This window comes from Thalassophryne amazonica, chromosome 13, assembly GCF_902500255.1.
Source record: "Thalassophryne amazonica chromosome 13, fThaAma1.1, whole genome shotgun sequence".
Lineage (NCBI taxonomy): Eukaryota > Metazoa > Chordata > Actinopteri > Batrachoidiformes > Batrachoididae > Thalassophryne > Thalassophryne amazonica.
Genome location: NC_047115.1, coordinates 51,483,879 through 51,511,853, shown reverse-complemented (window position 1 = coordinate 51,511,853; position 27,975 = coordinate 51,483,879). Strand labels below are relative to the sequence as shown.

Sequence of the window (27,975 nt, the reverse complement as noted above, 5' to 3'; positions counted from 1 at the left end):
TATTTCTCGAATGGTGTCAATTTTGATGTCCCTCACAGTTTCTGAAAAAATTTTGATCAAGCAAAGCATTCTGAGCCATTCCTAAACAATGAAAAAAAATGACGAGAGGGGTGGACCACTCCTCACCCAAAGCCTGCTCACAGGCGAATGACGCAACCGACAGGCGTGAAAAAACTCATGCATGCGCACGAAGGTTCAAGCTTGGCTGACGCAATCACACGTGATTCAAATCCATATGGTTTTTGAAAAAAATAAGGTCAGATACTTTTCTAATAGACCTCATATATATATATATATATATATATATATATATATGGCCCCTTCATTAATTGCATTTGCATCAATCCTTAACAGTATGACACTCTTTGGTGAGTCTGTCTACAGAAAAGAGTGATTTCAGAAGGAGACTAGTGAGAGAAGGTATTAGTGGTTTTCATCTCTCCCTTATAAAATGATAGGATATATATTGAGATACATGTGTTACAATGGGTATGGAATGTTTCTGCTAAGACAAACTGCGTGCATATTATCTTTATCGATGGGGAATAATCGACAGCTTGATGGATTATTTAACTGCAGAGAGCCGCCTGGCTTCAAACAGGCAAATGTGAATGTGATATTTCAGAAAGGAATTAATTTATAACTTTTTAAAGTGACACCATCAACATGTCTGTCATTGCAGATGACATAAATTCTGCTGCAACGATCTGTGACAGTTTTCTGATGCAGACATCTGAATGAGCTTGGGTGTGTGCACATATGTTTCTGTGTGGCGATAATGTGCTGCAGAGACATCAACTTTTTGCTCTGAGTGCTTTACTGGAGAAAACACTGTTGCCCCATGGACATAGTTTGACATCATTGTCCCAAGCTAGCCGGATTTTAGGGGGCTAGCTCAATTCAGCTCGAATCCCACTCCAACCGGATTGCAAACCTCAGTCTGAACGGGGTCTTACTGACTGTCTGATCTGACTGGGAACTGAACAGAGGATCTTCTTGTCTCAAGCCACTGGGATGGGTAAGAGTGGGGCTGTTCCAGCATACAACACTGGGAAACTTCATATTAACTGAAGGAAGGATGAATGGAAAAATGTACCAAGACAATCTTTATAAAATATCTGCTGCTATCTATTAGAATGATGAAGATGAAATGAGGGTGGACATTTCAGCAAGAGTGAAAAAAAAAAAAAAAATTATCAGAGGGGGTTGTCCAAGAGCCAAGGACCAATTCTAGAGAGTGTCAGAAAGACCTGGAATTGTTTCAAAGAAAACAAGTAATGCACTCAACCGCCATGGCCTGTACACATGCTCACTATGCAAGACTCCATTACTGAAGAAAAAGCATGTTGAATCTTGTTTAAAGATTACTGTATAGCATTTAGACAAGCCTGTGAAATACTGGGATACTATAGTCTGATCAGATGAGCCCAACAATGAACTCTTTGGATGCCATAACACACACCATGTTTTCAGATCAAATGGCACTGCACATCACTCCAAAAACACCATCCTAACAGTGAAATTTGGAAGAGAACATCATTGTGTGGGGCTGTTTTTCCAGCATACAACCCTGGCAAGCTTCAGATAATTGAAGGAAGGATGAATGGAAAAGCAGATTTTTAGAGAATGTCTTGGTATACCAAGACATTCTCTAAAAATCTGCTGCTGTCATCTACCAGAATGATGAAAATAAAATGGGGGAAGACATTTCCGCAACACAATAATCCAAAACACACAGCCAAGGAAAATCTCAGTTGGTTTCAGAGAATAAAATAAAGCTCTAGAATGGCCCAGCCAATAACGTGACTTGAATCCAACAGAAAATCTATTGAAAGAACTAAAGCTCAGAATTCACAGAAGCGGTCCATCGACTATTTGTGTGAAAGAATGGGAACAAAAATCACACCTGAGCAATGGATGCAACAAGTTTCTCCAAAGCTGTTATTACCAACAAAGGCTTTTGTATGAAGTACCAAATAAATTTCAGTAAGTGTGTTCAATACTTTTCCCCTGTGTCATTCCATTTTATTACACATAACTTAATTACCCCCTTTAGCTCCCCCTTATCGTGGTGGGGGAGTTTGTGTACCCGGATGATCCTAGGAGCTATGTTGTCGGGGGCTTTGTGCCCCTTGTAGACTCTCCCAAGGCAAACAGGTCCTAGGTGACGGGTCAGACTAAGGGCAGTTCAGAACCTCCATGACCAGTATAAAAAAAAAAAAAAAAAATCAAGGACCGAGACGTCGCCCGGTATGGCGGAGCCGGGGCCCCACCCTGGAGCCAGGCCTGGGGTTGGGGCGCGAGCGCCTGGTGGTCGGGCCTTAGCCCATGGGGCCTGGCTGGGCTCAGCCCAAAAGAGCGATGTGGGCCTGCCCTCCTGTGGGTTCACCACCTGCAGAGGGGGCCATGGGGGTCGGGTGCAGAGAGGATTGGGTGGCGGTCGAGGGCGGGTGGCCTGGCGGCCCGGTCCATGCTCACAGCCCCTGGCTGTTGGGACGTGAAATGTCACCTCGCTGGGTGGGAAGGAGCCTGAGCGGGAGGTTGAGAGATGAGCTGGCTCTATAAAATGAATGGAAACGGTGTTAACTGTCACATCTGTAAGTTACCGTTCATGCTGCTGACACAGCGACTGTCATTTGCTAATTATTAGCACAAAAAAAATTTGGTGTGTTCATAATATTTCTATGCTGAATATGCACCTTCTGTGGACAGTCAATATCCACCCAGAGGTACATTTACCTGTTGTTGGGAAGCACTGAAGTGGAGCGTATTCAGCACTAGTCCTTCCAATTCATAGACAGATAATCTCTCATGTCTAATTATTCATTGATTATTGGGGCAACAAGGCCAATTGTTCACACAGGCAAAAATACTCAAACACAGTTCACATTCATCTACAAGCCCCATCTGTGAATTTATCTAAGATAATACATATATACAACCCCAATTTCAATGAAGTTGGGATGTTGTGTAAAATGTAAATAAAAACAGAATACAATGATTTGCAAATCCTCTTCAACCTACATTCAATTGAATACACCACAAAGACAAGATATTTAATGTTCAAGCTGATCAACTTTATTGTTTTTGTGCAAATATTTGCTCATTTTGAAATGGATGCCTGCAACATATTTCAAAAAAGTTGGGACAGGGGCAACAAAAGACTGGAAAAGTTGATGAATGCTGAAAGAACACCTGTTTGGAAACAGGTGAGTGTCATGACTGGGTATAAAAGGAGCATCCCAAAAGGCTCAGCCGTTCACAAGCAAAGATGGAAGAATCACCACTTTGTGAACAAGAGCGTGAAAAAAAAAATAGTCCAACAGTTTAAGAACAATGTTTCTAAACATTCAATTGCAAGGAATTTAGGGATTCCATCATCTACAGCCCATAATATAGCCAAAAGATTCAGAGAACTTTCTACACATAAGCGGCAAGGCCGAAAACCAGCATTGAATGCCTGTGACCTTCGATCCCTCAGGCGGCACCGCATTAAAAACCGACACTGTGTAAAGGAACTCACCGCGTGGTCTCAGGCACACTTCAGAAAACCATTGTCACTTAACACAGTTCATCGTTACATCTACAAGTGCAAGTTAAAACTCTACGATGCAAAAACGAAAGCCATACATCAACAACATCCAGAAACGCCGCCGCCTTCTCTGGGCCCAAGCTCATTTGAAATGGACAGACGCAAAGTAGAAAAGTGTGCTGTGGTCTGATGAGTCCACATTTCAAATTATTTTTGGAAATAATGGACGTCGTGTCCTCCGGACAAAAGAGGAAAAAGTCCATCCAGATTGTTACCGGCACTAAGTTCATGGGGGTGTGTTAGTGCAGATGGCATGGGCAACTAACACATCTGTGATGACACCATCAATGCTGAAAGGTACATCCAGGTTTTGGAGCAACAGATACTGCCATCCAAGCAACGTCTTTTTCAGGGACGTCCCTGCTTATTTCAGCAAGACAATGCCAAACCACATTCTGCATGTGTTACAACAGCGTAGCTTTGTAGTAAAACAATGCAGGTACTCGACTGGCCTGCCTGCAGTCCAGACCTGTCACCCATTGAAAATGTGTGGTGCATTATGAAGTACAAAATACGACCATGGAAACCCCGGACTGTTGAACAACTGAAGTCGTACATCAAGAAGGAATGGGAAAGAATTCCACCTACAAAGCTTCAACAATTAGTGTCCTCAGTTTCCAAACACTTATTGAGTGTTGTTAGAAGGAAAGGTAATGTAACAGTGGTAAACATACCACTGTCCCAGCTTTTTTGAAACGTGTTGCAGGCATCCATTTCAAAATGAGCACATATTTGCACAAAACCTATAAAGTTTATGAGTTTGAACATTAAATATCTTGTCTTTGTGGTGCATTCAATTGAATATAGGTTGAAGAGGATTTGCAAATCATTGTATTCTGTTTTTATTTACATAATGTCCCAACTTCATTGGAATTGGGGTTGTATTAGTCTAAATGTCCATGTGGATAGATCCATCTGTCCAATAGTTATCATCATTCACACCATTGTCAGAGACACAGGGAAGACAAAAAACAAACAACAACAACAAAAAAAATACTCCGTTTTGAATTAATTCATTTCTGTAAAAATTTACTATGGAAAATTTCTTCATATTACCAATGGAAATCACCAGGTGTGAATAAAAACACTATTGTTGATGGCTCCACTGCTCCAACAAAGGCAAAGGAATCTAATAAATTCTTTAATAAGGTCTCGTAGGACAAATGTTTGTTATTCCATCAGTCTTCCTGGACCCATTGAACCATTACAAACTCACTAAAAACTGCCCCTTTTGTGAAAGCTGAAAATAAATAAATAAAAATCACAAAAATGAATAATGGATGGTGTGGAGGAGGGCATTGCCCTCTGAGAAACACATAACCAACAACTGATAATTGCCTGCCTGTTAATCTCTATCGTTCAACAGCATAAGGCAAGTCAAGGTGAAGAAGAGGAAAACGTTTCCAGGGACAGCGGAAGAAGAGGAAAATGTGAAAGTTGGAAGTGAGAGGCGGGACTCTGAATGTTGGCAGTATGACTGGTAAAGGAACAGAGCTGGCTGATATGATGGAGAGGAGAAAGGCAGACATATTGTGTGTGCAAGAGACCAAGTGGAAGGGAAGTAAGACCAGGAGCATAGGCGGTGGGTTCAAGTTGTTGTATCACGGTGAGGATAGGAAGAGAAATGGTATCAGGGTCATTCAAAAGGAAGAGCATGTTAAGCGTGTGTTGGAGGTTAAGCGAGTGTCTGACAGGGTAATGAGTGTGAATTGAGAAATTGAGGGGGTGATGATGAATATCATCAATGCATATGCCCCACAAGTAGGTTGCAAGATAAAGGAGAAAGAAGATTTGTGGAGTGAATTATATGAGGTGGTGGAGAGTGTGCCCAAGCATGAAAGAGTGGTGATAGAAGCAGACTTTAATGGGTATGCTGGCGACGGGAACAGAGGTGATGAGGAAGTAATGGGTAGATATGGTGACAAAGATGAGAATGTGGAAGGGCACATGGTACTTGATTTTGCAAAAAGGATGGAAATGGCTGTGGTGAACACCTACTTTAAGAAAAAGGAGGAGCACAGGGTGACATAAGAGTGGAAGAATGTGCACTCAGGCGGCCTACATTCTGTGTAGGAGATGCAAGCTAGAAAAAAAAAAAATTGAGACTGTAAGGTGGTGGCCAGAGAAACTATAGCTAGAGAGCATAGGATAGTGGTTTGTAGGATGACTTTAGAGGTGAAGAAGAAGAGAGTGAGAGCTCAACAAATGATCAAATGGTGGAAGCTGAAGGAGGAAGACTTGTGTGAAAATCACTGAGCAGGTGAGAGAGGCACTGGATGGAGGAGAAGCAATTTTGGACAACTGAAAAAATACTGCAGATGTGGTGAGGGAGACAGCTAGAACGGTATTGGTTGTGACATCTGGACAGTGGAAGGAACACAAGGAGACTTGGTGGTGGAATGAAGATGTCCAGGAAAGCACAAGGAGAAAGAGGTTAAATAAATTTGGGACAGTTGGAGAGATGAAGAAAGTAGAGAGGAGTACAATAAGATGTAACATAAGTGGCAAAAGCTAAGTAAAAGGCATTTAGCAAGCTGTACAAGAAGTTGAATAGTAATGAAGGAGAACAGGACTTGTACTGATTGGCTACACAAAAGGGACAGAGCTTGAAAGGATGTGCAGCAGGTTAGGGGGTAAAAGACGCAGATGGTAATGTGGTGACAAGTGGGGAGAGTGTGTTGAGAAGGTAGAGGGAATATTTTGAGGAGCTGATGAATGAAGAAAATGAGAGAGAGAAAAGGCCGGATGATGTGGCGAGAGTAAATCAGGAAGTACAAGGAATTGGTAAGGATGACGTGAGGGCAACTATGAAAAGGATGAAGAGTGAAACAGCATTTCTTGGAGAGATGGCAGTGGAGTTTCTAACCCAATTGTTTAATAAAATCTTAGAAAGTGAGAGGATGCCTGAGGAGTGGTGACGAAGTGTGCTGGTTCCAATTTTTAAGAACAAGGGTGATGTGCAGAGCTGCAGTAGCTAGAGAGGCATAAAGCTGATCAGCCATAGCATGAAGTTATGGGAAAGAATAGTAGAAGCTAGGCTTAGAAAACAGATGAAGATCTGCAAGCAGCAATATGGTTTCATGCCGAGAAAGAGGACTACGGATGCAATGTTTGCTCTGAGAATACTGTTGGAGAAGTATAGAGCAGGCTTGAAGGAGTTACATTGTGTGTTTGTAGATTTAGAGAAAGCTTATGACAGGGTGCCAAGAGAAGAGTTGTGGTATTGCATGAGGAAGTCTGGAGTAGCAGAGACATATTTGGGGGTAGTGCAGGACATGTACAAGGATAGTGCGACAGCGGTGAGACGCGCAGTAGGAATGACAGATTTATTCAAGGTGGAAGTGGGATTACACCAAGGATCAGCTCTGAGTCCTTTCTTGTTTGCAATGCTGATGGACAGGTAGACTGATGAGATCAGCCAGGAGTCTCCATGGACTATGTTGTATAGATGTTGCAATTCTCTTCAGGAGTGACGAGAACGGACAGGATTAGGAATGAACATATCAGAGGGACAGCTCAGGTGGGATGGTTTGGAGACAAAGTCAGAGAGGTGAGATTGAGAAGGTCTGGACATTTGCAGAGGAGGAACACAGGGTATATAGGGAGAAGAATGCTGAGGATGGAGCCACCAGGCAGGAGTTGAAGAGGGAGGACAAAGAGTAGATTTATGGATGTGGTGAGGGAAGGCATGCAGGTGGTTGGTGTGACAGAGGACAGGGTGAGATGGGAACTATCAATCTGCTGGGGCGACCCTTAACTGGATCAGACGAAAAAGAAGGCAAATCAACCCGTGTCAGTTCATCTGTCTTGCAATGATCAACACAGAAAAAGGTCTCTTGCTTCCAAATGTTTGAAACTTTGCTGATGCAATCCTCTACAGCAGGGGTGGCCACGTTCGGTCCTCGAGAGCCACCTTACTGACACTCTTAGTTGTCTCCCTGCTCCAACACACCTGAATCCAATGAAAGACTCATTAGCAGACTTTTAATGAGCCTTTCATTGGATTCAAGGATTCAAAAGGAGTTTATTGTCATATGCACATAGGAACATGTTCCCTGCACAATGAAATGTGCTTACTGCATTTTTACCCATCCTAATTGCCAGCTAGGAGCAGAGGTCGCCTTTTGGCGCCCGGGGACCAGCTCTAGATGTATATCCCTGCCCTAGGTCACGAGCAGGGCTGAGCAAACCTTGACCGGCCTCATGACACACTTAACAACAACAACACACATAAGCTGGCCCGGTACATGAACACATGTAAAAGCACACACAAGGAAAGAATTGGGAAAAGAAAAACCTCCATTGCTGCTGTGTTGAACTCATGCAGCAGCACTGGAGAGCAAAAAAAAAAAAAAAAAAAAAACATTGCACAGAAAAACAGTCATAACAAAAAACAAATCACGACAGACAACAGCCGAGACTTGGATGTGTCCAGTGTTCAGACAGACAGCCCGGAAGGCCGCCCATGGCGCCAGACAGACCTTATCTGTCCATCCTGGGGGGGATCCCAGTCCTGAATCAGTCCACCAGAGTCTCAAGGTCCCACAGTCAACATCTCAGGACTCGGAAGGGAGGGAGGGAGGGGAAGACGAAGAGGAGGGGGAGACGAGGAGCGAGGCTATCAGGAGTGTTCCTCGGAGGGAGGATTTTATCCCAGCGGCCTTGAAGGACAGCTGGTGTTTGGAAACCAAATAGATATCCAGATTAACAGACGCCTGGCAGATTCCACAGTCTGAAACTTCAGAGTGGCTCCCAAATACATCTGAATAGAGGAGATGTGGTCTTACTGACGATCAAAGCGGCTTTCCAGTGCAGCCATTCTCCCCAAGATGGATTCCAATGTGCGGTTGACACCCGCCGACTGAGCTGACACTGCCCTTCCAATCGAATCAATCATGTGGGGCAGCCTGGACGGGCCAATTAATGCCGCCTCCACCTTCTTAATTTTCCTGGTAAACCAGTGCTATGGCTGCCCCACACAGCAGAAACCTGGTCACCACAGCTCCAAATAAGTAAACATCTTCAACGTCCTCCAAAGACAACGTGTACATGCACATGACTTGCCACCTCCGCCAGCTGTCCATCACGTAACCTGCCACGTGTCCCGGCAGGACAGGTCGGGTCCTCCGCTCCCGAGTGTCTTGTGGAAAAAAATAGTGTCATCTGCGTTCAGAGACCACTTGATCAGATCCATTTTGCCGTGTGAGGGCTGGCAGCGTCACATACAAAACACACTACAGTAGCATGAAAGTTGGGGAGGGAGGAGGAGAGAAAAATGCAACCGTCCTGACCGAGAGCAAGAAGGCAAAAAAAAAAAAAAAAAAAAAAAAAAAATTCAGGTGTGTTGGAGCAGGGAGACAACTAAGAACTAAGAGTGTCAGGAAGGTGGCTCTCGAGGACCGAACTTGGCCACCCCTGCTCTACATGGCATGTATTAGGAAAGGGAAGAGGATGGCCATCTTTCAATGCCATCGAGGGAACTTGGAAAGCTCAACACTGCAGAAGCAGTGCAGAGGTGTGCAAAACCTGGCAATGTTCAAACTTGGAACATGGATACACCTACAGTACTTTTGGTCTGGTTGCTCCAGTGGTTGGCATGCCAAGGGAGTGTCAGCTGCTGTGGTGGCCCAGCTCCTTCTAATGGTGTCAGATATTCCAAGGCTACGATTTAAGCACTCTTGGGTAAAAGTTACTCTTTACTCACAGTAACACTCAGTGATTGATGACTGCACTACAGGTGACACTCCTTTCTCTAGTCATGGGTAATTTCAGTGTAACCACAGTAATTGTCAGGGCTGTTCCAAGGACTCTGTTGGTCCTCATGGATCTGAAGACTATCAGGGACTGCACTGGTGATGTTGATGTTCACAGGAAGAGGAGTTTGGTCTCAGAGAGATTTCATAATATCACACTGAGAAATCCCAGTGCATGGCTTGCTTCCAAAGTGTATATGGAATTGAGAAAGAGGGTTGTGATGGTACTAAGGGTAGACAATGAGGCATTTGTTAAAAGTATCCGTGTGCAGATGGTGCACCATCTGTGTTCTAGTGACCCTCGACCTACTTGCAGAGGTATCAATGTGTTCCTTAAAAGTTATTTGTAGCAAGTGATGACATCGTACTGGCAGACGGCTCTCCTGTACTGTCTTGGTGGACCAGGTATTTTGAAACTCTGGAAGACTGGGCATCCTGCCATGATGCTGGACAGATTGCAGAAGTAGTGAAACAGCTGATGGTGGGTAAACCTGCAGGATCTGTGGGACTAACGCGGAACTTCTTTAGCTTGATGGAGATCACGTTCTTCTATGGAATCTTTGCTTCCAATTGTGACATAGATGTCATTCCAACAGTCTGAAAGAAAGGACTTGCTGACCCTCTTTGGAAAATAAAGGGTGATCACCTGGATTGCAACAACTACTGGATATTACACTGGTCTCTGTGCAAGGCAAGGTACTTGCAAGGGTCATTCATTCATTTTCTATGCCAACTTATTGCAATTAAGGGTCACATGGGAGCTGGAATCTATCCCAGTGGTCCTTTGTGAGAGGAACGGTACACCCTGGACAGGCTGCTAGTCTGTCGCAGAACATTTGCCAAGGTCATTCGCAGTAGAATTCAGTACAAGCTGCTTGATGCTCACAAACCATAGCAGTCTGATTTTATGCCCAAGACATCAACAATCAACCACATTCTGTGACAGCTCATTGAACTTAAGTGTGAATAGCGGTTATGCCTCTTTGTGGCCCTTGATTTTCATAAAGCATTTGATTCAGTTGATTGGACTGCTCTGTGAAACTCAATGTGAATTTGCAAAATCCTCAATAAAAAAAAATCACTGGGCATCATTATACAAATAATGAATGTTTATAAGTTCAATGGTACAAATATTTCATGGAGGTGAAAGCTGGAACAAACCAGTCAATGAGGCGAAGCCATTCCATTGAAAGAATGTAAAAACATTCAGTATTTGTTTTATATAATGGCTAAAATAGATCCTTGTCATTTGATATTTTATTAATTTATAAACAACAGAAAAGGGAGTTACATTTTGGTGTTCCACTGCTGCTAAAGTCCAAATTGTGACGTGACGTGTAGTCCAGTGATGCTGTGCACTGACTTTGGACTTCCATAAAAAAAAACGGAAAACAAACAAACAAACTGTGTACTTCCTCAGTCTAGCAAAAAAAAAAAAAAAAAAAAAAAAAAAAATCACGTCAGCTTTTCAGGTGAACAGTTCTTCATGCATCCAGATGGCTTAGAGTGCAGTGGATTTTGTGTGTGTGTGTGTGTGTGTGTGTGTGTGTTTAGCAGCTCAATCGTGTCGTTGTCCCCTGTGCGCGCACACACGTAACCGGGTCGGCGCTTGTACTACCAAAAAAAGGACTGTACATCCTCAGTGCAGTGAAAAGAAAAATCACATCAGAAATTAGTCCAGCTTTTCTTTCGTCCTGCTAACAGCGCAATGAATTTGTTTTGTGTGTGTGTGTGTGTGTGTAGCAGCTCAATCAAATCATCGTGTCGTTGTCCCCCACGCGTGCACACACACACACACACACGCATCCTGGTCAGCACTTGTGCGCGTGTGTACTACCAGAAAAAGACTTTGTACATCCTCACTGCAGCAAAAAAACAAAACAAAATCACATCAGAAATTAGTCCAGCTTTGCATTCCAACAGCCTCCAGACAGCGCAGTGGATTTGTTTTGTGTGTGCGTGCGCTCGCATGTGTGGGCATGTGGATGCACGTGCACAAGGATTTTTCTCCATAAAATGAGAAGAACAGACAGGGAAGTTTGGGTGGATTTTTCAAATTCAGCGCCTTCAGCCAGCACCGGAGATCCTCGTCTTTCAATGGAGGAGAGAACAAGTTAAATGCTCATCCACAGCACTCAGATCTCTCCTTTCCATGTTCAAAACATCGTTCTGAAAGCGATAGTTTCCTCTTCTTCCAGTTGTTGTGGCACTCACGAACTGAACAATTAATGCAGCTCATGTGTGGACACTTCTAGCATACTGTGTTCCCTTGTAGCTAATCATTAGACGCAGTGGCAAACCGGACGTTGCTTGACAAAATGGAGCCGCCCACCCTGACTTCCTGAATAAGGTGAATACTCTTCATTGCTGAACTGAGGCATCAAAGTATCTTGAACCAAGGTCCAGATTCAAGGTCAGGCTTTTAATCAAGGAAAGACGTAATCCTAATTGGTGTTGGGGATTCCCCAGAGATCGTTTGGCGCCTCCTGACTGTAACATACATATAACAGAGTTTGTCCATTTTATACATGTAACGGATTTGGAATATAAAGGACAAAACTGGCTGGTCCACCTGAATCCATTATATGTATGGTTTACAGTTAAAAGTTATACGACTGCCATCAACATGTGAAACCTTTCTACAGAGGTTTAAACCCAACATCCTTCCCCTAGCAATACTTATGGTGTAGGATGTTTTGTGACGTTACTTTTCACTATGATTTAATTTCCACACTACTCAGTGTGGATAAGTCTGTAATGATCTCAGCTTATGCCCAAATGATACATAATTTAACAAAGGTTGAACACGGCAACCACTGAAGGATAATTCATGATTTCGGTAGCATAATTCACAAGAAAGATAATAAATGATGGCATATGCTATAAAGGAGATGGAGTTTCATTTCCATTTTGATATTCAGACTATTTGGTACCATCTGAGTAGCACAGACACTTCTAAAGTGTAAGAAATCAGAAGAAAAAAGTAAAAGACACTGTAATATTATGAAGTGTCCACTGTTGCTTTTGACTTTGGTATAAAAAGGAGCTTGCAGCTCAAGAGGACAAGTGCATGAAATGCACTTAGAAATGGAAATATTGGTTATCTGTGCAACTGAAAAGTGACCACAAGCTCACCCATTTCCTGCCTCGTGCTGCACACGCCAAGCCCATACTGTTGTGTGTTGTTTGCCACAGTCTTCAGGAAATCAGGGTTGTTCTCAGCAAAACCAAGGTAGTTATAAGATCCCATGTTGATGACATCCTTTATGGTTTTCCCAGTCAATCTGCAAATGTCAAAAATCAAAAGGTTTTGATGTGCTATCAAAAAAAAAAAAAAAAATCAAAGTGTCCAAAAACTGAAATTAAAATGAAGTGAGATTTTGTTACCATTTTATTTAATAAACTAATAGGCAAGGCAAAAAATCTTTTTCAGATTCACTCACTCATACACACACACTCACACTCTTAATTATGTATGTATATGTGGCCTGAAGAGGAATTAACATTCAATGAAATAAAAAAAAAAAAGTTAATTACACACTTCATCAGTGAAGCTGCTTTCATGTGAAATTCAATTACAGAAATTTTTGATTTATAGGTGAATTAACAGCGACAGAAATCTTAAGCCGAAATGGATGGTTTGAAGTATATAATCAAATTCTCAACCCCTTTCAGACACTGTGTTGCCCTCTGATGTGTACTTCATAGGATTATGAGATGTTGTAGAATAATCATAGAAATGAAGGAGCATTTGAATGAAATGGCATCTGAGATTAAAGACATCATAAGAGTCTACACAGTCAATCAAACGGAGCACATCGTCACTCTGCACTGGTTTCAGAGTTTTCAAAGTATTTTTAGGACAGCTGCTCCATTTCATCCACTGACCTATTTCTCACAGCTCGATGTAAACCTTCAGGCTTCCACAAAACCCATCCACTTGTCTCTTCACTCATTCGGCACACTTCACCACTGAAGACAAGCTGACAAGCCTGTTTCCACTTTTCGCAGTCACATTAAACCTCCTTATACTTGTAATCCATGCTTACCCCTCTTTTTACTGATGCGTAATAGCATACCCCTCCCTCATGGCTCTGTTCTTTTTCTATTTCCATTCTTTTTCCTGACCCTGCTGTGCAGCAAAGCCGCATCTCACCTTTGGCCCAAGATTTCAGGGCCGACATATTGCTGCTGCTGAGGTATACCCACACTGCATTGTACTTAATCTTTCCTACATAGCTGACACCTCAGAGTGAAAGAATGTGGATGAACATCGATTATATCCAGGACAGGTTGTTAAAAGAAGCGTGTTAAGTGTACCATAGTTAACACAGATGGAATACCTGAATGTCCAGTTATAATCATCCGAAACCCTCTCCATTAGGTCAAACACAGGCCCTGGAAGGCTGCATACTGGACGGTTCCAGTTGTCTCTCACCCTCATGTACAGGTTCCGAGTATAAAAATTCTCAAAATCTTGATAGAGAGGAACAAAATCCTGCAAGCAATGGGGAAAAAGATATTCAGCAACTCCACATGAAGCTAGAAACACGGTGGGTTTCGCCATCATTTCAAATGAAAGTATGGTTTCACTTGCACCTGTTTGCTCACAACTATATGGAAAAACCATAAATCTGACATTCATAAATAAACCCCTACTATGGACCCGGAAAAAAGGTTTTGAGCAAGGAATATTATTTTTATTTCACTTTCTTTAACACTGCAAGCAGGGGTGGTGGCCAAGTGGTTAATGCGCTTGGTTTCAGTTCAGAAGGTTCCGGGTTCAAATCCCACCCCTGCCACATTTCTCCATGTAATGTGGAGTTGCGTCAGGAAGGGCATCCGGCATAAAACCTGTGCCAATTCAACATGCAGATCCACCTTGGATTTGCTGTGGCGACCCCAAGTGCAAAACAAGGGAGCAGCCAAAGGGACTTACTTTTCTTTAACATTGAAAACAGTTTTAGATGCTTTCATTTAATTTCCCGTAATATATTTACGATAAGATAAAGTATTGCATCGTAATACAGAGTCCCTGACCAGATAACTGTTAGCAAGGATGTATTAAAGGTCAGAGGAATAATTTGCAAAGATGAGTCAGCTGCAAGTTTTTATGAAATTGTCAAAAACCAATAGATTAACTGATATCACTGATCAAAAAAAAAAAAAAAAAAATTATTGCATGACTTTGAGAACTAACGTAGGGTCATTTGGGGAACTGAATCCGAATCTGAGCTCAGATTTCCTCTAACACATCACTTTTTTTGCAATCTGCAAGTTCTGTATTGATAGATTACACAAATGTTGCTCATTCACTCACAAATTTGACATCACTAATCATACACAAAAGCAGCTTCAAAACATCATTTTTAAACCAGGTTGGCAAAATGTGAACAAGAGCCGCAATATCATTTATGGTGCCGAAGAGGTGTGCGAGACTGCAGCATTTACTTCAATGCTTGATACGCGAAATATGTTTTCTTATCTCAAAAACGTGACGTGAGTGGCAAAACCTAACACCAGATTCGGATTTGGCACCACCAAATTACCCAAAATCCACTGAAAAACTCTATGCAAGAAAAATTGTGTTGACCAAAACAATACAAATACAAAACAAAACGCTTGATACTTAAAGTACTCTTTACTGCTCTCAGGTTTATTAAACTTACAACATAAAACTTGGCACTTACTTGCAGGTCAAAAGAATAATAAAAATGGTCCATACAAAGGGTTTTCTTGAGGACTGACCATCCCAAGAAGTATTCATAAACCAAGTCTAGTATCTGTACATATTACAGTTTAAGAAACTGTATTTCCCATGCTGCCCAATTATGGCAATAAAGCATTTACATTGTTATCAGAATATATTCTTTTTCCGTTTGCACACATAAGAGCTGCAGAGATATGTCTGAGATTGTTTGGACTTGGCAACGCTGTGTGCTCTGCCCATTGTGCCTTTGTAAGCTCCTTCCCCATATTTTGGACCCTGTTTGTCAGCAGGACATCTTAGACATGAACAGATTTCAATGAACTTGAATGATAAGAGTTGGATTAGTGGACAGCTGATTAAATTCCAAACCAGATGTGGTTGTAGAAACATTTTTTAATTAATATTTCTATGTTCCTGTTGATTTCCATACTTTTTTTTTGGTGTGTTGGTGAAACAGCACCTTGCCTGCACTTCAAATAAATTAAGAACAGATTAAAGAGTTGTGCACTGAATTAAGTGCCCTCTCATTTTGATACATGTTGCTGATAAAGTTTCAAGAGAAGAAAGTTTGAAATATAATTACTGCAAACAGAAGAATTAAAAAACAAAACAGTTTTCACCATAAGCCAATGCTGTTATCAAATGAACCTATTCATGGTGTAAATTAATCAAGTTGCTGACAAGACATTTTCAGATTTCTTGAGAACAATCAAGTGAAATTTAAAATAAAATTAAATGTAATTACAGCAACTATATTTAACAATAAAAGATCTGAGTGCAACTTATGTACAATTGCATTAATATCCTGTTGAATATGTGTCATAATGGAGCACTTTATATAATAGTGAACTGATGACTCTATTTACCTTTATATGCATTTATGATTCCACAATCTAGTGAGTTACTGCCATAATAGAGCTGAAATAAAGCTGTTGGCAAATGGAGTTTACTTCCTGATTACTTCATGCTTTAAAAAAAGTCACTGTACCCGCACATAGACCTTGTCACTGTCAGAGCAAACAACAGTAAAAGCATGCTCTCTGATTTCTTTTTTTTTTTTTTTTTTTTTTTTTTTTTAAGGTTATGGCTTTTGTTTAAGAAAATCATTAACCACAACAAACATAACTGTACTGTTTGAATATTGCAAATCAGAAGCCTGGTAACACAACCATGCCAGTGCTGAGGCCTTATTTAGAAGGTAAAGCACAGTGATAAAGAAGGAATTCAATCCACTGAGGTTTAATTAGTTCTTCAACAGATATTCCCTGTGGTGTCCTGTCTTACCCATGGCAACATTAAACATGCATAACAACAAGATGAAAGGCAGAGAGTTCATAAGCAAAAAAAAACATTTAAATAACAGAGAAAAACAAAAATGTGCAGACAATGTAGGCAGTTCCTCTATATTAGCTGTGCATATTATGTGTGTGTGCACAATATGAGCACATGACTGTGTGTGGATGTGCTACCCACCTTCTGTTCTTGTCTTTCCTCTGCAACATGGCACTTCTCTAAGCCAACAGCTCTGAGGAAATCTCTGAGGTAGCCAAAGAGAGTGACAATGCCAAAGCCCAGGTATGTCATGACAGCCACGTACATGGGAGCCTGTTCAAAGGACTCATGTCTGTGCTGCCTCGAGGCAACTCCAGTCCCTCTGCCGTTTTTCTATACAACAAGAGGCCCATATAAGCTGTCTTACACTGCACACGCGACAAAAGAAAACTATGTTTAAGTCAGAGTTGTTTAACTTTAAAAAGGACAATAAGGACTCTAATCCAATTACATTTGTTCCGCAAACCTGACTGGTTAATCGTGTGAGATTTCAGACCATAAAATATAGCGTTGGCTGCAAAATATTATAAATATCCCATGTTTCACATTTGGTGTATTACTCCAAGCCCTGACCGCGCGCGTTGCTTCGCAGATATCAATAATGGCGCTGTAAACTGAGCGTGAGAGATGGGACACTGTTGCTACGGTAAGCTTCACCCACCAAATTACTTACAGAAAAATAAACCATGCAAAGGATGGAATTGGATTAGAATGGGAATAACCGCCTTGTGTCTGATGATTTGCGGACGTTAATGCTGGAATTTATGGTCGCAAACTGAGTTTTAAAAAACTCATTTGTGACCGTAATCCAGCATTAACGTCTGCAAATCAGACACAACAGGGTTATTCCCTAATTTTACTCATGAACTTTTCAACAGTGACACAGATGAACATAGAGCCCCCAGTCAAACAACAAAAATATTGCTGAATACAAATAGATTTAAAAAAAATTAAGATGTAAAAACAAAATTTACATTATTGGGTTAAGATGGTATAGTAAGACACCTTCACTGCTAAGAGAATAAAGTTCAATAAAGTTCTAACTAATCTAATGCTGCGTTTACACATAACGATGGCAAGTCACGAATGCCACAGAGTACACATTCTTGGCCGCTGATCATGAATGTGATGATTTGGGGCAGAGACGTCAGGTGTCCTCAGGAACTGCTGCATCCTGTTACCACGTGTTACGATTAATGACACGTGTTGCTGGAGAATTATCAGGAACCATTACGCACAGTCAAGAATAATGTTCCAGTTGTTGCGTGCTATCATTTCTCCATGTAATGTGGAGTTGTTGTCAGGAAGGGCATCCGGCATAAAACCTGTGCCAATTCAACATGCAGATCCACCTCGGATTTGCTGTGGCGACCCCGAGTGCAAACAAGGGAGCAGCCGAAGGGACCTACAGTTGTTGCACTCTATCGCACGATCGTAACAGCACATCATTAAGTTCTGTCACACCCCCATATTAATACAATCATCAGGTGCTGAACAATTCAGCTCGCTCCAGTTTGCTTCTCAAAATCTAGATTAATCCACAGCAGAACTTTGTGACTGCATACTTAGTTGGACTCTCTGCCATGATGTGGTGCAGAGAGGAGGAGGAGACGGAGACAGCCAGATGTGTGGCTTCACGCGGCTCTCATCTCGCTCGTTTTCCCAAACATTAGGCACATGCAGCAGGTGGAACACCTGCAGCAGCGCGCTGAGGAGCATTGGAACAAGACTTTTAGCTGACTTGGCGTTACTGTCCTTCTTCAGCATAGTGCAGCAATGAAACTGAATGCAGTGCAGCAGGGTTTATTTGTGCACGTCAGAGAAGAACGCTGTCACGCTCTATTAAGGCTCAATACTAAACAAGATGGATCAACACGCTCAGTTGCGACCTCCACGACATGAGGCAAAATGAGGGTGGTGCGTGACATTCGTGGAAGATTTTTTGACAGCCAAAAACATGCTCCACAAAAATCACGAATATCACGCACTATTAAGAAACCTAATCAGATGTGTTAAGTCACGTTAAGAATTTCAGGAATGTGCCAAGAATGACGCAAATATGACATTCTTAACACGTCTTGCCTATGTGTAAACGCAGCATAATGATGTCTTTGGGCAATCCTTTTGGTTGAATGCAGGAGGCAATGGGATCACTTTATATATCCGCATAAGTATATCTGCATAACATATCAAACATTTGCATTTTACTTTTACTCAGGGAAGTTATAATGTCATGCATATATATTTATCTGTTGGTTTGTTTGCAGAATTATGGAAAACCAAATGAACCACATTTAATGAAACTATAGCACAAAAATATAGCACATTTATCATTTTCCACTTATTCACGTTATTAGCCATTTTCTTTTAATCTTACAACATCTACACATATACTATGTCAACATTGTTCTACAGTGGCAGAATTGTGCAGACTCCTGAGTGTCATTCTAGTTTCTCAGTAAAAGTGGGATTGTGCTACAAATGTGGAACCGGTGTCATAATTTCATTGCAACTTGTGCAGTTTGCAGAAGTAGCACTATAATGCAACCTGAGGTTTCAGGTTTAACGTCTTTAAAGCCAAATGATTTTGTCTGTGCATGTAGGAATCACCCTCCTATAATGAAAATTTAGGCCTGACAATTCACATTTTAGACACCTGTGACATGTCACAGAATTCTATATATGAACCTATGCTGTGTGACACGCCCACGCAGCCTGTGTGACAGTGACAGGAAGAAACATACTTTTAAAAGTGTCAGGGGGGATGTGATCAACAGCACCTCTTTTCCATTTAAAGCAATATGGACAGAAGCAGGTACTTTCTTAGCAGAAACTGGGTGTTTACATACATTACCTGAGTGTTGATGTGATATTTCTGGCTATAAATTTTGCCAGATTTTTAGAGACACCTGGTAACATATTAGCTTGTTAAAATGTATGCACTACTCGTGTATGTACACATTCTGAACCAATTATACCCTTTAAATACAAAATTCATAATTTGATATGGATACACGTGTTGCAAAAGTATTGAAATGTTGCAAAACAGTGTTTCAAGTTTGCCATCACTAACCTGCAGTAAATGCTTTAGAATCATCCCCAGCCATACGCTCTATCCATTCTTTAACTCTGGTTTTACTTTATCATTCTGTCTTACACGTCATCCCGTATTTAGCCACATAGCCGGGATCATATTTCTTACTGCAGTTGCTAGCTTAACTTGTTCGAGCGCTCTGTCTCCATCTCCAAATAAATAAATTGGGGTAGTTTTCTGTTTGCATTAACATTAAGTTAAACATTAACTATTAAGCTGCAATGTTACATCTAAATATTTATATTATTCAGCTAACTACAAAAAAAAAAAAAAAATTCTAAAAAGGTTTGCGATTTCCTACTAATATATTGCAGTTTTTCCTTTGACACTTGACTGGATGAAGTTGGCATACATCTGCAGCACCGTGTCAGTCTGGCACAGTGAGTTCCAGTGAGTGACTATGTGGCCCTTCATGTTTCATTTGGAGTGAATCTGTGACTCACATGAGTCCAACTCTGGATGTAGAAAGTGATCAGTATCAAAGAACTGAGTCCACTCTGATTCACACTGAAGAGGAAGGTCCTGATTCAATCAGACAGAGTGGTTAGCACGACTGCCTCAGACAGAGAAAGACCCGGTGTCACCAACCAAACAGTCCCCCCTAAAAATTGGTCATTTCGGTGCATCAGCAGCGTCATTTCCAGCAGCGATTCACAGATTATCGCTTTGTTTCTACTTAAAACTGCACTCCAGTCATCATCTATCTCAGCAAGAGATATCTGAAGCTTTTGTACAAGAATCATTTCCACATACGAGGTCTATTAGAAAAGAAACCGACAGTTTTATTTTTTTTAAAAAACTACATGGATTTGATTCATATGTTTTTACGTCAGCCAAGCTTGAACCATCGTGCACATGCGTGAGTTTTTCCATGCCTGTCGGTGACGTCATTCGCCTGTGAGCACGCCTTGTGGGAGGAGTGGTCCAGCCCCCTCGTCGGAATTCCTTTGTCTGAGAAGTTGCTGAGAGACTGGCACTGTGCTTCATCAAAATTTTTTCAGAAACTGTGAGGCACATCCGAGTGGACACCATTCGACAAATTAAGCTGGTTTTCGGTGAAAATTTTAACGACTGATGAGAGATTTTGGATTGTTTCTATCGCTGTAAGGACTTCCCACGGAGCGGGACATCGCGCAGCGCTCCGAGGCGACGTCGTCATCCTGTTTCAAGCTGAAAACCTCCTAATTTAAGCCTCCTAATGAAAGACATGCAGACGGATTGGCGCATCGGCTCGCAACCGGCACAGTGTGCCCGCCACAGGAAAAACACCTCCGTGTTGATAACCATTTGTAAAATCCAGGCGGCTTTTGGTGGCTTTCAGTTGAGTGAGTATCTGAGAAATTGTTTAACAGCAGGGCATGTTCCAACTTGTCCTTAAGGCTTCCAACGGAGGTGTTTTTCCTGTGGCAGGTGCCGTCCGCACATCTTTCATTAAAAAAAAAAAAATCTCCTTTAACAGTGGAATGTCCGGATAAACTGCTGATTCCGACCTCTTCTGAAAGTTCTCTGTTCTCTCACGACGTCCTGGGTCAACAGAGGCTTAAATTTGGAGGTTTTCAACTTGAAACAGGATGACGACGTCGCCTTGGAGCTGCGCAACGTCCCGCTCCATGGGAAGTCCTTACAGCGATAGAAACAATCCAAAATCTCTCATCAGCCGTTAAAATTTTCACCGAAAACCAGCTTAATTTGTCGAATGGTGTCCACTCGGATGTGCCTCACAGTTTCTGAAAAAATTTTGATGAAGCACAGCGCCAGTCTCTCAGCAACTTCTCAGACAAAGGAATTCCGACGAGGGGGTTGGACCACTCCTCCCACAAGGCGTGCTCACAGGCGAATGACATCACCGACAGGTGTGAAAAAAACTCTTGCATGCCCACGAGGGTTCAAGCTTGGCTGATGTAATCACACGTGATTCAAATCCATATGGTTTTTAAAAAAAATAATAAGGTCGGATACTTTTCTAATAGACATCGTATATTCAGTATTATTTCATAATAAAACACAGGACCAATCAGAGCACCACAGCAGCACGTCTGAGTCTTATGTGCTGCTGTGACCATCAGCAGCATCATTTCTGAGCGTCAGTAGCGACTCACCGATTATCACCTCGTTTCTGCTTAAAACTGACTTTAAAATGATTTAAGAGGTTTTACTTTTTCATCTGATGGTTAATAATCACATTATTTCTTTTGATCACTTTGGGTGTAGAGAGTCAGACTCAGAGAATCTGTCTCAAGGTGCACTGACACTTGCACGCACTTTGTCGTGCAGGACAGTAAATTCGTTAACGGGTGTAGACTGAACGTGAGAGGGGCGCTGCGCAAAGAGAATTCTGAAATATTCAAAAAATCTTTCACGCATAAATGTCGTGCAATGTGACGCGATCTCCTCACCAACACTACGTGCGGCTCATCAAGAAGTGAACAGAGCGAGTGATTGTGTCAGCGCACCGCATCAGAGCGCAGCTCGTTTGAACGATTATAAGGAGATGTTAAATCTATCATAACCATACTTTCACAGCTGCACACAAGAAGGAAAGAACATGCAACTGTTTTACCAAGCCATGACAATGTAAACATGACAAATAATTACCTTTTTAGATGACTCCAAACGCTTTCTCCAGCTTGTTTGGTGTGTGTGCGAACGGTTCCAGCTGGAGCAATCCTCTGTGATTCAGGAAGCGATTAAAGCTGTTTTCAGCAGCCAAATTGTAGAGAAAATGATTAATCCGCTCCGAAATAATTATGTGATATATACAGCGTCCAGCGCAGAGTGCGTGGCAGCCGGTGGAACAAAGCACTGCGTCCAGCTGGGAACACAGCGGGTGGGATTGTCAAGACGATGTGTGTGTAAGTGTGCGGATCGAAGTTGTGCAATTGTCAGGGCACCTTCAGACGCGCTGCTGTGGCGCTGTGATCGCTCTCCTGTCTTTTATTATGAAATAATGGCGAATTTATGAGGATATGATTGTTGTACAACAGCTTCAGATATCTGTTGCTGAGATCAGTGATGACTGGAGTGCATTTTAAGCAGAAATGAGGCGATAATCTGTTAATTGCTGCCAATGCTCGCATGCGCAGTGAAGGCAAGGCAGGGCGCACCGACTTCTAGAGGGGACCATTCAGTTATGACACCGGGTTCACTTCTGATCTGCAGCTGTGTCCTACTTTTAAAGACATGCTCTAAAGTGACCATAAGTGAGAGTGAATCTGTCTTGTCTGTATGTGTCGGCCCTGCAACAATAGATTGGCGGTCTGTTCAGGGTGTACCCGCCTCTATAGTGCCCTGACTGTGGGCACAGGCTCACTTACTCACCCACTCATCTATATTTTTGCTGTACAAGCAAAAAAGCATATATGACCTGTTTGACCTCATAGTCCCCCCCCCCCAAATTAGCATAACAACCTAGCTTAACCTGTAGCAGCCTGAAGGCAAAGAAAAGTCTAAACTGCTTGGAAAAAAGGGAAGACTTTAGGGCGGGGCCGTTTGTTCTCTTACTTCTCTCTCTTTTTTTTTTTTTTTTAAACCTGAGACAAACTACAGTAAAATAACCGACTCTAAATAATAACGTACACAAAATGGAACAATTACACTATATACGTCGTTGTCGTGTTTCTGAAACACTGTTAAAAAAAAAAGCAACACGTTTGTATTTTTTGTTTGAAACTTTCATGAGGTCCATTCAGGCGAAGAGTAAATTTCTAAAAGTCAAAATATATATTCTTAAGCAGCTGACATCTTGTTTTGTATTAAAGGTTTCGTACCTCGGTGTCGCTGTGGTATCCATTTCTCCTGACACCGTCGTCGCTCTTCTTGAAGCCGTTGTGTGGACTGAAGTTGACTTGAGCAGCAGCACTTTTCGCCATGTCGCTGAAACACAAGCTGTCAGGTTATAACACGATCTGGGCTCAGCTGACAAAAGGTAACTTCCTCCTTCTGCCCGCTTCAGTCCGCACTCACTTCACACGAGATTTATTGTATTGCGGCGCGTACATGAAGCGACGTCCTGACAACAAAATGAAACAAAACTTTCACCGCGTGTCTGTGCGACATCGTTATTTTTGTTATTTTTTTAAACAAATCATGCGTGTCTACTTTATACATGTTTCCAATCTGTACCTTTTTAGATAATTATAGGGCAGGAAATTTCATTTGTTTGCGTATTTATCAGTATTTTTTACTTCAATAATATTTTAGGACAGGGAGTCTCAAAGTATGGACCACGGTTCCCTGGTGGGCCGTGACAGTACTGCTAGTGGGTCCTGAAAAGTCATTAAAAAATAACTAAATAAAAGGGTGTTTCCTTTTCAGATTTGTTATAAATTTTAAAGTTACCCCAAAAACATTTATTGACATTCTATCCATTCTTTAATTCATTTTACATTCACATTTTATTGAATATTTTGTGTCATATTTGCCTATGTGTTTTGCACAAGATGAGAATTAGAAATATTTTTAGAATTGGACCTGGATTGTATTAGAATTCTGCTGCTGTGCAACACTTCCAGAAGTGTGCAAAGTTGTGGTCCAGAAACAGAAGTGTTGGTTCAAATGTTGAAATGTTTTACATATTGCACAAAAACTAAGCCCTAACCCTATTCCTTATCCTACTACTAATGCTAAAGCATTTAAGATGAAATCATTGGCAGAGCTGCTAGGCAGCTGAGGTATCAGGTTAGAGCTCTGGTTCTGACACCAAAAGTGCACCACTCCCTTCCAAATGGTGTACAGATTCATGAGTACAATCTTAGAACACCTGCTTTCACTGCCTGATTTGCTGCGGACGTTGTATGGCAACACCACAAACTTGACCACAATTGCGTTTGTCACCACTTGACCTAAGTCACTCTTGCAAAATAAAAAGAAGAAGAAGAAAAAAGAAAGCTCCATAAATTACTTCTAGACTAGAAGCACTCAGAGAGTGCAAACCTCCGCCAAGGCCATGGGGTCACTGACGCCATAACATCTACACGCCGTGGAATCATTGAAGCTAAAAAAAAAAAGTCTAACAATGATGTTTGCTCAGTAGTAAAAAAAAAACTTTCATCTGCTGTGACTGGATAGCATGTATCCTTAGCGCTTGGCATCACAGTTTATTGCAACTTGCACCTTTCCCAGAAGCTACTGTCATCTGAGCACTGATATTGATATTGCATGTGCTTACAGACAAAAACAAATAAGAGACAAAATTCAATTTATTATTCAACTAAACTGCAAATATATGAATTTTTTAACATTTATGAAACACTTCTCTAAACAAGGTCATAGGGTCACTGACCCTAAAGAGATTCCCTCCTTGGCACAGTTCAGTGTTACAACCAAAACTATGATACATACACTTTTCTTTCCTTTATATTTGACATCCTTGACCATGAAAACATACCACTAGAACTTGGAATCACTTTTATGTCTTTATTACTTCAAAAGTTATTGTATAAAAATGATTTTTCGGTAATGGCGGTTTTCTTCTGGATCTAGCTCCATAACATTTGAAGCTACATCAAATCTGATGACACCTTACTGAATCAGTACAGATTCAGCTACAATTTGGTGTTAGTTGTGCATCTCTAGCTTCATTTGTCACCTCACACTGACACATTTTCTGTTTTCCCTATATTTTTGCATATTCTGGATCACCAGATCCGAAATCCGGATCCGATCATCACCAAACTTTGTTGTTTGATAGAACATTTGACTATGTTACACCCTAATTTTTTCAAGCCTTTCTGCCTTGTTTTTGTGGAGTTAGAAACTAGAATGTCAAAATTCCCCCTATCCCGCAATGGTGAAGAATCCTTTAAAAAATTCCTGGATCTGGATCGTGATCCGGATCACCACTAAAATTTAATCACTTGTTCCTCTTGTCATTTCCAACCACTCCACGAAATTTCATCAAAATCTGTTCAAAACTTTTTGCTGACAGACAGACAAACAAACAAACAAACGCGACCGAAAACATAACCTCCTTGGCGGAGGTAAAAATGACAATCATAGGGTTGTAGATGTACAATATTTATTGCTTTTCAAATCAGAATCAGAATCGAATTTATTGCCAAGTAAGTTCTCACATACAAGGAATTTGATTTGGTGTCATTGGTGCATAAACAACAATAAAAGAAAAAATACTTTTGCAAGACGTAATTGGTGTATAAACAACAATAAAACAAAAGGCAAATACCTCTGTAAGAAGTAAAGGAGCCAAATAGACCAATGGGCAAAAATATGTTTACATCAAATAAATACAGTGGAATGGGGCTGTGCAGGCATACAGATGTACAGTACCTTTCAGTCTGTACTTTGTGGGAGTGGGGGGGGGCGGGGGGAGCAAGGGAAGTGGGGGTGTCTGGCATTATTTATAAGTCTAGCTGCAGACAGAAAGAAGCTGTTTTTGTGTCTTGAGGTTTTAGTCCTGATGGACCTCAGCCGTCTGTCAGAGGGGAGGGTAACAAAAAGTGTGTGTCCTGGGTGAGAGGGATCGGCCACTATCTTCCTTGCTCGCCTTCTCACAAACTTTGACATACTTTGGTAATCCTTTGCATGTCCGTGGACCTCTGTAATGTTGGAGTCATGCAATTCACCAAGAGGTTTTCCAAAAGCACCAAGATTGTGCTAACATTATACTATGGATATGCTTCAGTTTTCCACCCATCACATGGAAAAGCTTCTCTTGTGGAGGAAGCAGCAGTGAGTCAAACTTGAGCATTTTTCCTGTGATAAATTATTTTTAAATTATCACATTAGTTGATAATCATTTTTATGCTGATCAACTAAATCAGTTAATTGACAAACCAATTTGTCAGCACCTGTCAGAAAGACAGCGTCTTAAGAACAGTTGATTCCCTGCTCACTATACAGTTCTGAATGTATGTACACATCCTGTGCTGCCTTTTGGCACATGTGTCTGTTAAAGATCAAATCTTCAGAATTAGTGCATTACTTTAAAAGATATGTGCAGTATTTTCACTTTGTAAAAATGACAGAGTTACCGTGAATGTCGATAAACTGTCCGGAATTAGTTTTGTTTATAAATGAAGCCATGAGTGAAAAGTGCTTTGCGGTTCATGTCTCCTGCCCACTGTCCTTCTCGTTGCATATGGAAAGTAAATGACACATTTTTTTTTTTTTTTTTGGCAACAGCAGCCGGCACCCTTCTGCTGGGGGAGGACTGAGCTTCTCACAGCGTCTGACTATTGCAAAACACGCAGCAGGTAGGAACTAACGTATGATTTTAGGGTTTACAAATGTTTTTGACATTAAGTTTTACTCACTATGTCAGCAAAAATAATGTTAGCGGACTGAGAGTTAGTGGAACTAAATTTAGCGGAAGCTAATTGGTCCACTGATGGTTTTCTAAATTAGCTGAAAAGCTAATCTGCTAACAAAAAGTTAGCTTTGCTAATTAGTGGATTAGCAGAACTGTGCCCACCACTGCTTGAAACCTGTTTCTCATTATTTTCCCAATAACTGCTCTAAGGAAAACCAAATAATTTAATAGATTACTGCCAAATGTATTGGCTGTGATGATAATAATAAAGTATATTTTGTTTATCGACTCATTTTATTTCATAAATACTATTACAAAAAAACCCTTCTAAAATATTTAGCTGCTGTTATTTGGGAGATTTTATATACTTCATTAACTTAATTTAAAAATGACTAAAATATGGATTTCAAATATTTTTACTTTGAATAATTTTAGCTAGATTAGAGTAGATTTATCCATGGGTATTACACTAGTTATCAGTTGATCTGTTGATTTTATTTTATTTTATTATTAATCCATGACTTGTTTGATCCATAAAATGACAAAAAAGGTGAAAGATATTGATCAGTGTTTTGCAAACCCCAAGATGAACAAACCCTCACATGTCTGGTTTTGTCCACAACCCAAAGGTATTTAAATTTACTCTGAGAGAAGATGCAGAAAACAACACAAAATAGAAAATATTTGCATTTATGAAGCTGGAATCAAAGAATTCAGATGTTAAAACAGTGTCAAATTGACTAATCACTTGCCAAAATAGCTGATGATTAATTTAATGATCAATTAATAATTAGTTAATCATCATGATGGCATACATCTGTGGGCTATATAGTCAAAACTATATTTATTATTTGATTGATCCAGTGCATCAAAGTTATCCACAAACACTATGTGATTATTTTTTTAATATGGTGAGTTACTTGTTGATAGCATTTATTGTTTTTGAGCTGTTGTCCACATACGCCAGCTGGGATGGACTAAATCACACAGCAACACAATTCCATAATTTTTTGCTGTCCACGTCCTATGCACTTACCAGCACAGGGGTAAAGGGAAATGTTCCTGTGCAGATTGTGTCTAAGGTTGCAGTTTTAAGTAGCAAACTATCACAGTCCAGCTCATGTTTAGGATGCACTTGATATCGGCTGCAGCGTCCGTGTGGGCTGTTTTGCAGAAGCTGGAGATACTACAGTAAGATCAGAAGATCATATGAGCAGCTGCAGTAAC

The 27,975-nt window shown here is 41.0% G+C and overlaps 1 protein-coding gene across 1 annotated transcript in view; it reads right to left on the bottom strand.

Moving 5' to 3' along the window:
- The window catches only part of sptlc3 (serine palmitoyltransferase, long chain base subunit 3), an 88,662-nt gene extending 65,159 nt beyond the window's left edge, over positions 1-23,503 (bottom strand). The window contains exons 1-5 of the mRNA XM_034184248.1: positions 23,249-23,503; positions 16,529-16,720; positions 13,689-13,843; positions 12,481-12,629; positions 4,921-4,930 (exon numbers count right to left, since the gene is read on the bottom strand). Coding sequence (XP_034040139.1) covers positions 4,921-4,930; positions 12,481-12,629; positions 13,689-13,843; positions 16,529-16,720; positions 23,249-23,350 — 608 coding nt within the window. The 5' untranslated portion in view covers positions 23,351-23,503. The remainder of the gene's footprint in view (positions 1-4,920; positions 4,931-12,480; positions 12,630-13,688; positions 13,844-16,528; positions 16,721-23,248) is intronic.
- Positions 23,504-27,975: the final 4,472 nt, after the last annotated feature.